Source organism: Desmodus rotundus, chromosome 1, assembly GCF_022682495.2.
Source record: "Desmodus rotundus isolate HL8 chromosome 1, HLdesRot8A.1, whole genome shotgun sequence".
NCBI lineage: Eukaryota > Metazoa > Chordata > Mammalia > Chiroptera > Phyllostomidae > Desmodus > Desmodus rotundus.
In genome coordinates this window covers 110,367,996-110,381,487 of record NC_071387.1, presented here as the reverse complement: position 1 = coordinate 110,381,487, position 13,492 = coordinate 110,367,996, and the positions used below count along the sequence as shown (strand labels likewise).

Sequence of the window (13,492 nt, the reverse complement as noted above, 5' to 3'; positions counted from 1 at the left end):
CACGCAGCATGGTCAACGAGCAGGGGGCTGTGCAGAGCAGAGAGTTTGGGCCTGAGTCTCCTGCAAGAGCAGCAGGCTGGAGACTAGACAGCCAGGAGCAGAATGCCTGAGATTCGCTTCAGCCAGGAAAGCCCCTCACAGGCAGGCGTACCCAACCCCCACCTGCGGAATTACAGGCTCTGCAGATCAGTGAGACCAGGCTCAGGAGCCCCCTGCTCAGTATCAGCAGGGGAAAGAAGCAGCTCTGAAAGGACCCTTTCTTAACTTCTTTCAGACACTACAAGCTATACGGGTTCCTCAGCCCTGATCCACTGAAACCAGCAGAACACAAATTAGGCACAGGTTCAACAATGTGTGTTCAGGGCCCTGCCTAGCCTCAGCTCTTATACAGAGTTCCCATCAGCACCAAGCAGGAAAGAGCTGCACAGATTGGCCCCTCACAGGAAGCAGACAACTAACACATCAGAAACTATGCATTACTGGAAATAATCTGGGACAGACCAAGATCTGTGGCGTGAGGGGGCATGGGGGAGGGTGGGGAAACACTCCCACCATCTTTCCTGAAGATGGAACAGTGACCCCCCCCTGGGGGGATGACCGAGGGATTCCCTCTCCCAATCCCACCAGAGGCCACTGTAGGGAACCGGTTTGTTTTAAGTACGGCAAATGTGACTCAGCTCTGTACAGAAAACCTACAGGAGCGAAGTGGTGGGCAGGAGCCAGACACTCAAACCGGGTTTTCCCATGGGAATCAGGCCTAGAAAATGCATACAGACTGTTATGGTTTGCTCTTGCTAAAACTCCCTCACCCTGGTCTGAAACAGTAGATGTTTATCACTCATCTTCAAGATAATTTCCAAAGCCTGTGTGAATTTTCCCAAGGACAGAGCTAATCAGCTCGCCACCTTTCCCTTCTGCATTTGTTATTTTCATTTCTTTGATTGTACCTAAAATGTAGACAACAGTATTCTATGTAGTAGATAATAAATCCTTCTTTGATGTAAGACCTGAGAAAAACAGTAAAAGCCTGTCCAGACAAGGGTCGGTGCACTCTCCCCTTGAGAGAAGTGGCTGCAGGACCCTCATCTTAAGAGAGTACCGTTCAGTCCCTTTTCCTCCACAGGACTGCCGTGGTCTGTGCATCTGTTCTCGTCTCCAGTTACAACATGCAGGCTCTGCTGGCCGGAGTCTGCCACAGGCCCCCTCTGGAGGCAGGTGGAGGTGGCACCAACAGTGCTCTTGGACATTAGATGAAACCACTCCTGGGCCTTGTGCTGATGGGAAGCCAGCAGGGCAGAAAAGTGGAGACCAGTCAAGCCTAAAGAAGACAGACTGGATCGCTTGTAGTCTCAAACAAGGCTGCCTGTGGCTTGCCTAGGACATCATCCGACATAGCAGGGGTAGATGCACAAAGAGAAGACAGTGGCAAACGCTAGACTCTGCTGAGATGAATTCCACCGTGGTCATTTTCATTATGTGTATTATTTTTTCTCCTGCATAGCTTTTTAACACTTTTTTTTCTTTTTCTTTAAGATTATTCCTATTAATTCACAATTTTTTAAATTTTAGTTTATTTCAAGTCTCATATTTTACTCTTCCCTCTCTTACTCCATTTTGCCTTCTTCCTTCCTCTTACTTTTGTTTTAAATTTTATTTTTCCCTTTCTTTGACTTGTATCTATTCCACACTCTATTTCTCCTCCCTCCAGCCTCTCAAAACCATTTTTCTTGCCATTAGTCATCTCACATTCTTTTTCCCTTTCTTCTAATATTTTTACCTCTCTCCACCTTCATTAATCTTTGCTCAGGGGCTGTTTATATGGTGATGGTTGCTGCATTTATTAAATATTATTCCTAGATGTTCACTACTTTTGTATTTCAAATCCTCAATTTTACTCTTCCCCTCTCCTACTCCATTTTGCCTTCCTCCTGCCCTTTTCTTTTTTCGTTTTAAATTTCATTTTTTCCCTCTTAGCCTGATTTTCATTCCTCTTATTATTTCTTCTCCCTCCGCCCTCCCAAAATCATTTCCTTCCTTTAGACACCTCATAATCTTTTTTTTTTACTTTCGTTTTCCCTTCGTATTCCCTTTCAACTTGTATTAATCTTTGCTCATTTGTCATTGATATTGCTATGGTGGATGCTTTTCTTCAATTTTGTTCCTATTTTTTTAAAAACCAAATATTATACTTTTCCCTCTTCTTACTCCATTTTGCCTACTTCCCTCCCTTTTTTTTAACCATCCAAATTTTATTTTCTTTCTTTCTTCACCTTGGTTCTATCCCCTACTCTGATCATTTCTCCTCCCTGCAAGGCCTACAAACAAGACTACTCTACCCAGCAAGGCTCTCATTTAAAATGGAAGGCAAAATGAGGAGCTTCCCAGACAAAAAAGGCTAAAAGAGTTCATCTGCACCAAACCAGCACTGCAAGAAATGCTAAAGAGATTGCTTTAAGAAAACGAAGAAAAAGAGAGAAACACAGGTACAATGGGAAAAAGTGGCAGTGAGTAAGTACCTATTAATAATAACCTTAAATGTAAATGGATTAAATGCTCCAATCAGAAGGCATGGGGTAGCTGAATGGATAAGAAAACAGACACGCATATATGCTGTCTACAAGAGACCCACCTCAGAACAAAAGATCTACAAAGACTGAAAGTGAAGGGATAGAAAAATATTCTAAGCAAACAGACATGAAAAAAAGCTGGGGCAGCAATACTTATACCAGACAAAATAAACTTCAAAACAAAGGCCATAACAAGACACGAAGAAAGTCACTACATGATACTTAAGGGAGTAATCCAAGAAGAGGATATAACCCTTGTAAATATATATGCACCCAACATAGGCACCCTTAAATATGTAAGAAAAATCTTGGAAGTCTTCAAGAAAGATATCGACACCAAGTAGTCACCATGGGGGATTTTAACACCCGACCATCAACAATGATCTTCCAAACAAAGAATCAACAAGGATATTGTCTCATTAAACAACACTCTAGATTAAATGGACTTATCTGATATATATAGAACCTTTCACCCCCAAAAAGCAAAATATACATTCTTTTTAAATACACATGGAACATTTTCAAAGATACACCATGGAGTATCATGGTGTATCATGGTAGGATACAAAACAAGCCTCAACAAATCCAAGAAAATTGTAATCAGTTCAAGATCTTCTCGGATTACAATGGCTTGAAACTAGAAACCAACCTCAAGGAAAATACTCAGAAAAATTCAAAACATGGAGACTGAATAACATGTAATTAAATAATGAATGGATTAACAATGAGATAAAGGAAGAAATCAAAGTATCTGGAAACAAATGAAATGAACACACAAGAGCCCAAGACCTATGGCACACAGCAAAGGTACTCCCAAGAGGGAAGTTCATAGCAATACAGGCCTACCTAAAGAAGAGAGAAAAATCTCAACTTCCGGCCAAGATGGAGCCATAGGCAGAAAGATTTTGCCTCCTCGCACAACTGTAGAAGGAATTAAAACCAAATCTCAAAACAAATAAAACCCAGAACTGTCAGAAAATCAAGCTGTGAACCAAGGATTTAAAGAAGCCACATTTCTCCAGATGCATAGAAGGAGCGGAGTCACAGGCTCGCACAGTATGCTGCAGAGAGGTGGCGGCAGCCATGGAATGGTGGGTCCTACATTCACATGTAGTAGATAAAAATCGAGAGTGATACACTGGGAGCCAGCTATCCAAGTCCCAGGCAAGACCACACAACCCCGGGTGCCAGCACTGGGAAAATAAATCCCCATTACCTCCGGCTATAAAAACCAGGGGATGTTGGAGCGTGAAAGAAACTGTCAGATTTTCACCACTTAAAAGCCCACACGGACTTAAAACATACACAAGTTAAAACAGCAGCTAAAGGGCACCAGTTGCATATGGGAAGTGTATGAAGTGACTCCAAATGGGTCGTGTGTACACCAAACCTCCAGAACCCAGGTAGTGACATGGTCCCCTCTCAAAAACCCTCCCCACACACAGAGCTAAAAGCAGTGAAGCAGGTCGCCCACCCCAGCAAATTACCTGAGACTCTGCCCCATACAACTTAACAGGTGAGCTAAGTCAAAGCAGCTCTACCTAATATACAGAAACAAACACAGGGAGGCTAACAAATTAAGGAGACAAAGAAATATGGCTCAAATGAAAGAACAGAACAAAACCCTAGAAAAAGAACTAAACAAGACGGAGATAGCCAACCTATCAGATGCACAGTTGAAAACACTGGTGATCAGGGTGCTCAGAGAACTCAGTGAGTACAGCAACAACATATGGAGGAAGTAAAGGTTACACTAAGTGAAATAAACAAAAATGCACAGGGAACCAACAGTGATGGGAAGGAAGCCAGGATTCAAATCAATGATTTAGAACATAAGGAAGAAATCATAAACATTCAACCAGAACAGAAAGAACAAACGAATTCAAAAAAACAAGGATAGGCTTAGGAACCTCTGGGACAACTTTTAACATACCAACATCCAAATCATAGGGGTGCTAGAAGGAGAGGAAGAGCAAGAAACTGAAAACTTATTTGAACAAATAATGAAGGAAAACCTCCTCAATCTGGCAAAGGAAATAGGACTTCCAGGAAGCTCAGAGAATCCCAAAGAAATTAGATTTAAGAAGAAACACACCAAGACACATCATAATTGCATTAGCCAAGATTAAAGATAAGGAGAGAATCTTAAAAGCAGAGAGTTACCTATAAAGAAGTGCCCATAAGACTATCAGCTGATTTCTCAAAAGAAACTTTGCAGGCAAGAAGGGACTGGCAAGATGCATTCAAAGTGATGAAAGGCAAGGACCTACAACCTAGATTACCCCATCCAAAGCTATCATTTAGAATGGAAGGGCAGATAAAATGCTTCCCAGAAAAGGTAATGCTAAAAGAGTTCATTCATCATCACCCAGCCATTATTACCTGAAATGTTAAGGGACTTTTTTAAGAAAAAGAAGATCAAAACCATGAACATTAAAAAGACAACAAATTCACAACTATCAACAATTGAATCTTAAAAAAAACCCCAAAAAACAAAAAACCCTAACTAAGCAAACAACCACAACAGGAACAGAATCATAGGTATGGAGTACATTTGGAGGGTTATCAGCTAGGAGGGGGAAAGGGAAAATTGGGGAAATGGAGCAGGGATTAAGAAGCCTAGTTGGTAGGAACAAAACAGAGGGATGTTAAGAATAGTATAGGAAACAGAGAAACCAAAGAACTTATACCCACAACTCATGGACAGGAACTAAGGGGGGAGGATTGCTGGAGGGAAGGTAGGTACCATGTAGAGGTGGGCAAAGGGGGAAAAACTGGGACAACTATAATAGCATAATCAATAAAATATACTTAAAAAAAAAAAAAAAAAAGCCCTGGCTGATGTGGCTCAGTGGATTGAGTGCCAGCCTGAAAAGCAAAGGGTTGATGGGAATGTGCACTGATTCCCAGTCAGGGCACAGCCCTGGGTTACCAGCCAGGTCTCCAGTAGGGGGCTCACAAGAGGCAACCACACATTGATGCTTTTCTCCCCTTTCCCCCTCCCTTCCCCTCTCCCTAAAAATAAATACATAAAATCTCTAAAGGAAAAAAAAGAGAGAGAAAAATCTCAAATAAACACCCTAAACCTACAGCTACAAGAAGTAGAGGAACATCAATCAAAGCCCGAAGCAAGTAGAAGGAAGGAAATAATCAAGATCAAAGCAGAATTAAATGGCATAGAAACTAAAGAAACAATTCAAAGGATGAATCCAGGAGATGGTTATTTGAAAAGATAAACAAAATTAACAAACCTTTAACCAGACTCATCAAGGAAAAAAAAAGAGAGAGGACCCAAATAAATAAAGTAAGAAACAAAAGAGAAGTTACAACTGATACCACAAAAATACAAAGGACTATAATAAGGTAAGAAATTGGACAACCTGGGTGAAATGTACAAATTTCTAGAAACATACAATCTTCCAAAACTGAATCAAGAATCAGAAAGTTTGAATAAACCAATAACTACTAGTGAAATTGAAGCAATAATAAAAAAGACTCCAGGTACACAAAAGCCCTGGACCAGATGTCTTCAAAGGCTAATTTTACCAAACATTTAAAGAACTAACTCCTATCCTTCTCAAACTATTCCAAAAAATTCAAGAAGAGGGAGACTCCCAAATTCTTTTTACGAGGCCAGTAGCCAGTATTATCCTAATTCCAAAAATAGGTAAAGACACAGCCAAGAAATAACACTACAGAACAATATCTCTGATGAACACAGAAGCTAAAATTCTCAACAAAATATTGGCAATCCAGATCCAGCAATACATTAAAAAATCATACACCATGATCAAATGGGATTCACCCCAGGGATGCAAGAATGGTACATTATTTGCAAATCAATAAATGTAATTTACCACATAAACAAAATGAAGGGGGGAAAATCACATGATCATATCAATAAGATGCTAAAAAAGCATTTGATAAAATCTAGCACCCATATGTGATAAAAATGCTCACTCGAGTGGGACTAGAGGGAGCACACCTCAACATAATAAAGGCCATATACAAGAAACCTACAGTGACCATCATACTCAATGGGCAAAAACTAAAAGCTTTTTCCTTAAGATCAGGAACATAATGGTGTCTGTTTTCACCACTCTTACTCAACATAGTACTGGAAGTTCTAGCCACAGTGATTAGACAAGGAAAAAAAAGGCAACCAAAATGGAAAGAAGGAAGTAAAACTGTCATTATTCACAGACAACGTGATAGTGTACATAGAATACCATACAGTCTCCATCAAAAAACTACTCAACCTAGTAAGTGAATTTGGCAAAATAGCAGGATACAAAGTCAATATTCAGAATTAACATCATTAAAATGTCCATATTACCCAAAGGATCTATTGATTCAATGCAATTCCTATTAAAATACCAATGGCATAGTTCACAGATCTACAACAAATATTTCAAAAATTCATATGAAATCAAAAAAAGGACCCCAAATAGCCTCAGCTATCTTGAGAAAGAAAAACCAAGTAGGAGGGATCACAATACCTGATAATCAAACTATACTACCAGGCCACTGTAATCAAAACAGTATGGTTCAGGAATAATAGACACATAGATCAATGGAAAGAACACCAGAAAGAAATGCATGGCTCTATGGTCAATTAATATTTGACAAATTGGGCATGAGCATACAGTAGAGTAAAAATAGCCCCTTCAAAAAATGGTGTTGGGAGAACTGAACTGGTACATGAAAGAAAGAAAAGAGAAAGGAAAGAAAGGAAAGAAAGGACGAAAGAAAGAAAGAAAAAGAAAGGAAGGAAGGAAGGAAGGAAGGAAGGAGAGAGAGAGAGAGAGAGAGAGAGAGAGAAAGAAACTAGACCACCAACTTACACCATATACCAGAATAAACTCAAAACAGATAAAAGACTAAATGTAAATTGTGATACTATAAAAATCCTAAAGGAAAACACAGCTAGGAAAATTTCTGATATCCTACTTAGCAATACTTTTGCTGATGTATCTCCTAAGGCAAAGGAAATAAAGGAAAAAATATACAAATGGGACTACATCAAATTAAAAAGCTTCTACAAAGCTAAAGAAACTGTCATCAAAATGAAAAGGGAACTGACCATGTGGGAGAACATATTTGCCAATGATACATCAGACAAGGTTTAAGCTCCAAAATATACAGAGAACTCATACGATTCAACATCAGAAAGACAAACAATCCAATTAAAAATGGACAAAGGACCTGAACAGACACTTCTCCAATGAGGTCATACAGAGGGCCCATAGACACATGAAAGGATGCTCAACATCACTAGCCATCAGAGATGCAAGTTAAAACCACAATGAGATATCACCTCACACCTGTCAGAATGTCTATCATCAATAAATCAATAAATAACGAGTGCTGGTGAGGATGCAGTGAAAAGGGGACCCTAGTGCACTCACTGTTGATGGGAACACAGACTGGTGCAGCCACTGTGGAAAACAGTATGGAATTTCCTCAAAAAACTAAAAATGGAACTGCCTTTTGACCCAACAATTCCACTACTGGGAATATACCCTAAAAATCCTGAATCACCAATTCAAAAGAACTTAGGCACCCCAATGTTCATAGCAGCACAATTTACAATAGCCAAGTGCTGGAAACAGCCTAAGTGCCCATCATCAGTAAATGAGTGGATCAAAAAACTCTGGTGCATTTACACAAAGGAATACTACACAACAGAAAAAACTTTTTAAGACAGCATGGATGGAACTGGAGAGTATTATGCTATGTGAAATAAGCCAGGCGATGAAAAACAAGTACCATTATGATCTCACCTATAAGACGAACCTAATGAACAAAAATAAACTAATAGGCAAAACAGAACCAGAGGCATGGAAACATGGGACAGACTGGCAGCAACCAGAGGGGGTGGAGAGGGAAATTTCCTAGGGAGGGAACGAGGGGGAAGGGGTTAGTCAAAGAACATGTTTGAATGACCCGTGGACATGGACAACAGTGTGAGGATTGACTGTATGGGGGGGAGGGACAAGGGAGGAGGTGGAGGAGAGCAAAGGGCAAAAAATTGGACAACCCTAATAGAATAACAAAAAAAAATTTTTTTAAAGAAAAAAGCAAGGTACAAAGCATTGTGTATTGAATGTTAGCATGTGTGAAGAATCAAAAATAATGAAAAGAATAGATATAAAAAATAATGCTACAGGCCACACAAAGAAGCTGGTCCTTTATACTTCAATAGACATGAAGTTTTTCAGTACATCAATGACATGTTTAGCATGTGCTTTGGGGATGATTTCGCCTGCACTACTGAGGATTAATTTGGGGGTGGGGGATTGATGATATAGAGGAGAACTGAATGAAACCTGGAGACCACCAAAGAGATTATTAGAAGATTCAGACAAGAGCAAACTCACAAAGACTCATAAGACTCGAAAGATTTTTTTTTCCAGAGGACTTGGTAAATCAATGGATGTAAGGGGTGAGAGCCCAGAAAGTCTCCAAGGTCCCTAGCTCAACAACCAGGTAGCTCAGTTAAGCACATGAAGAAGGCTTCAGAAGGAACAGGTTTGGAAGAGAGAAAAGACTAAGTTTGGGGTACATGTAACACTTATGGGCCAGTAAAGAAACAAATCTAGAGCCCACAACAACAATCTGAGCTATAGACATAAATTTCAGAGTTATCGAGACACATGCAGATTTCAAAGCCCTGAAGGTATAAAGAGATCACACAAGAGGAATCTATAGAATGAGAAAAGTGTCAAGTTTGAAAACCCAATCAACACCAAATTTAGTAACTTGTCAAGGGAATGATTAAGAGGTAAGTGGTAGGAAGACAGGAAGATCAGAGTAACTAAAAGAGAGGTTTCAAAAAGTGAGTGGCCAAGTGTCAACTGCTACAAAGAATTAGTTGGGGGGGAAAACCCCCCCTGGAAATCAGCATGTAAGAAATCACTGGTAATCTCTTCATAGTAAATACAGCAGTGACCTTAACAGTGGACTTGGCCATGAATGGGGAGTAAGAAAGTGTAGACCATCAGCAGGAACAACAGCTAACAATTACAAAGCCCTCATGTTGTTGCATGAGGGCCTGTTCTAAGTGTTTCTCATAGAGTAACTCACTACATGCTCTTAAAGCTTCTATGTTTGAAAATCCTCTATTATTTTTCTGGTTTTACAAAGAAGAAGCAAAGGCAGAGAAATCAAACAACTTGCCCAAGATCACGCACTGGAAAACAATGGAGTTGGAACTTAATCCCCAGCAATCTGACTACCACTGCCAAGGTAATAGACTATTCTTTCCAAAGTGGGTAATAAAAGAAAAGGGAAACAAAATGCATTGAGTTATTACTACATGACAAGTATATACTGTATCTTGAACTCTGAACCACTGAAACAGTAGCAGCTTCAAAGTCAAGTCATCTTTTGTTGTTTCTTTGATTTTGTTTTTGCATTGGAGAAACATTCGAGTATCCTGCAGCATAGAGGAAAAGTACTAGAAGGAAAAATTAAAGTATAGGGTCTCTCAACTTGGAGACTACTGACACTTTGGGCTGCACTGTGCATTGTAGAATGGTTAGTGGCATCCCTGTCATTCATTCATTAGAAGCCAGCAGCACCCTTTCCTTCCTCCTTTTCTGACAACCAAAAATGTCTCTAGTTTTTTGACCAAATAAAAGAAGGGGGTTAAACTGCCCCTGGTTGAAAACCACTTGATTAAGGTAAGATGGGATCATAGAGAGAGCAGGTTTTGAAGGATGGAATAGGAGGATCAAAGAGAAGTGCAAACTAACATCTGTCCAAAGTGGCGACTAACTTTGTTAATGATCAAACACAAAATTACCTTTATGTCTGGATCTGACAGCTGGTTCTTCAACAACTCATAGTCATTTGTTTCACCCTTGACAAGAAAGGGCAAAAATAAGACTTATTTGCTTTGCTCTCCTGTTAAAGACCAACAGCAGGACTTTTAACTATATCTTAACATCTGATGACATTACAAAACGAACCCTGCAACTCCTACTCATCAATTGTGGATTATAAAATTGCAATTATACAAGTTTTAAAATTCATGCTGGTGGAGCTAGGGGGCTTGAAAAAAAATGACAAAAAGCCACTTGAATAGGATAGAGATGCATGTTACATATAAAATAGTCATTATATGTCAATTATTCCTCAATTTAAATAAAACAAATGTCATTATTATTTTTCCCTCCGTTGTTGAGACTTAGTAGAATCATTTTTAAACACACACAAAAACAAACCAAAAAAATCCCCATTAACCAAGCTGGTTTATTGTCCCAAAGTAATGCTTGAGTAATTCCTTAAGAAATAAAATGCTATGCCCTGGCTGGCGTAGCTCAGTGGATTGAGCATGGGCTGCAAACCAAAGGGTCACCGGATCAATTCCCAGTCAGGACACATGCCTGGGTTGTGGGCCAGGTCCCCAGTGGGGGTCATGTGAGAGGCAACCACACACTGATGTTTCTCTCCCTCTCTCTCTTCAAATAAGTAAAATCTTGTTAAAAAAGAAAAATAAATAAAATGCTATGATCTAATAGTATTTTTACTGTAGCACTTGCTTAAGTTTTTAAAAGCTACTATATAAATAAAGCAGCTGAAGAAGTGAAACCTCAGCAAAAGATTATTACTTTAATTTTGAGTTGACAGCATCATACTACTATTAAATATTTGATTTCAAGATGGGTATCTAAAATTCATGTTATTATGTTAACTGGTCTTTAGTATAATAGCTGTAATTGTATTCTGACCAATAAAAACAAACCTCCATATGTCAATTATATGTCAATAAAGCTGGGGAGGGGGCAGCAGGGAACACCAAACTTGATGTGTTATCTGTTACCTTTTTGTACTTCAGCAAGACTTCTCTCACAGTTCCACCAAATCGAACAGTTTTTCTTGGGGGAGAATTGAAGAAATCATTCTCTAATTCAAGCACATCTGAAATCCTGTATAACCAAGATTATCAAGCTATTAAGTGTATGACAGAGAACCGTAAAAATTATACCAACATTTATCGAACCATCATCATTCAATGAGACAACTGCTGAAGTCTCTTAACTGGACTTCCTGTTTCCACTCTTATCCCCCAATAATCCATTCTTCACTCAAAAGATCTAATGATATTTCAAAAACTTAAATAACGCTACTCTACTCTCCTGCTTAACCTCTCCAAAGGTTTCCCGCTTCACTTAGAATTCACATCTGAACTCCATCTGAGGTCTTCAAGGTCCTCATTAATCTGACCCCTGCCTAACACTCTGACCTCATTTCCAACCACCTAGTATACTGCAGCCGGTCCTTTCCATTCTAAAAACTTGCTAAGCTGGTTCCATTTCACTTGCTGTTCCCTCTGTCTCAGCGATTTTCAACCATTTTCATCTCATGGCATACATAAACTAATTACTAAAACTCTACGGCACACCAAAAAAGATATTTTTTACCAATCTGATCAAAAAACACAGGTATAATTTTTGATACATTCACACTAGATGGCTATCATTGTGTTGGCTGTTGTGATTTTTTAATTTGACAATCTAATGAAAAAGAGGTCAGTGCCCCTGACTAAATAGTCAGGAATTGCATTTTTTTAAAAATTGATTTGACAGAGGGGGGAAGAGAGGCAGAGAGAAACAGGGACTTGTTGTTCCACTCATTTCTGCATTCACTGGTTGATTCTTGTTTGTGCGCTGACCAGGGATTGAACCCACAACCTTGGCCTGCTGGGAGGATGCTTTAACCAACCTACCTACGCAGCCAGGGGACTACTGCATGTTTTAAAATTTCTTGTGGCACACAGTTGAAAATCACGGGCCTTAAACACTCACTCCCAGATCTATAGAAGGTTGCATTCTTGTCTTCATTCGAATTGAAGCTCAAATGTCAGAAAGATCTTCCCCATCAGAAGTCTGACATGCACTGCAATTACCACTATCTCCCACTCCTCTTTACTGTCTTCCCCTCCTACACCGTACACTCTGCTGTGAGCGATGACTTTCTCTCTTTTGGATAAGACTACTCTCCCCAATGTCTAACATAGTAGGTAGGCACTTAATAAAGTTAAACCCCAAGGTGTTTTAGGGTCAAGGGACTTTAAAATCTTGAAAAAGATACAGACTGTTAAACGTGTGTTGAAGCACATCTCAAACAAAAAAAATTAAGATTCAATTTGCCACCAATGACAGTATTGCGCTGATAATCCAAATTGCCTAGGAAACTCTTTCCAAATCTAAATGAAGCAGGAGAGAGGAGTAAAGAAGCAGAATGCAATACCCAAGCCTGGAACGCTAGGAGGGAGCCCCGTGGGGAGCACAGGGGACGCTGGAACAGAGAATAGATTAATTTTTCCAGCCCCCTCGCCAACTTTAATATCCGCTTAAAGAGAATGCGGTGCCCTGGCTGGGGTGCTCAATGGATTGAGCGGCGGCCTGCCAACAGAAAGGACGCCGGCTGACTCCCAGACAGGGCACCTGCGGGGATGCGGGCCAGGTCGCGGGTAGGAGCGTGGAGAAGCAATCTATTGATGTTTCTCTCACGGGTCGATGTTTCTCTCCCTCCCTTCCCCTCTCTAAAAATAAACAAATAAAATCTTTTAAGAAAATTTTTAAAAAGGAAAAAAAAGAGCATGGGCTTACGCTTGAGAAGCGGCGATGATCACGTACCCTCTACCCTCTTCTCCCACCCCACGCCATTAGCCCTGTCCCAGGCCCTTTCAAATCCGCTCCCCTATGCCGCTGCTGGGCCTCGGCCCCTGCCGCTCGGAAGCCAGCGGGCCGTACTCTTACCCATGCCTGGACGCGCCCAGCGTCTTCACCGCACAGGCCGAAGCGGCCGCACCTCCAGGTGGCCGCGTGTGAAGCACTGGGGCCGCCATAGGGCCAGACAAATGCGACGACTGCGCCTCGCGCCGGAAGTAGTGCTCCTTCTAGTACCGCCTTTGT

The 13,492-nt window shown here is 40.4% G+C and overlaps 1 protein-coding gene across 1 annotated transcript in view; it reads right to left on the bottom strand.

Annotated features, from left to right (window-relative positions):
* RRN3 (RRN3 homolog, RNA polymerase I transcription factor) overlaps positions 1–13,492 on the bottom strand; it is a 44,082-nt gene extending 30,590 nt beyond the window's left edge. Inside the window, exons 1-3 of the mRNA XM_024571455.3 lie at positions 13,337–13,492; positions 11,395–11,500; positions 10,375–10,431 (exon numbers count right to left, since the gene is read on the bottom strand). Coding sequence (XP_024427223.2) covers positions 10,375–10,431; positions 11,395–11,500; positions 13,337–13,425 — 252 coding nt within the window. The 5' untranslated portion in view covers positions 13,426–13,492. The remainder of the gene's footprint in view (positions 1–10,374; positions 10,432–11,394; positions 11,501–13,336) is intronic.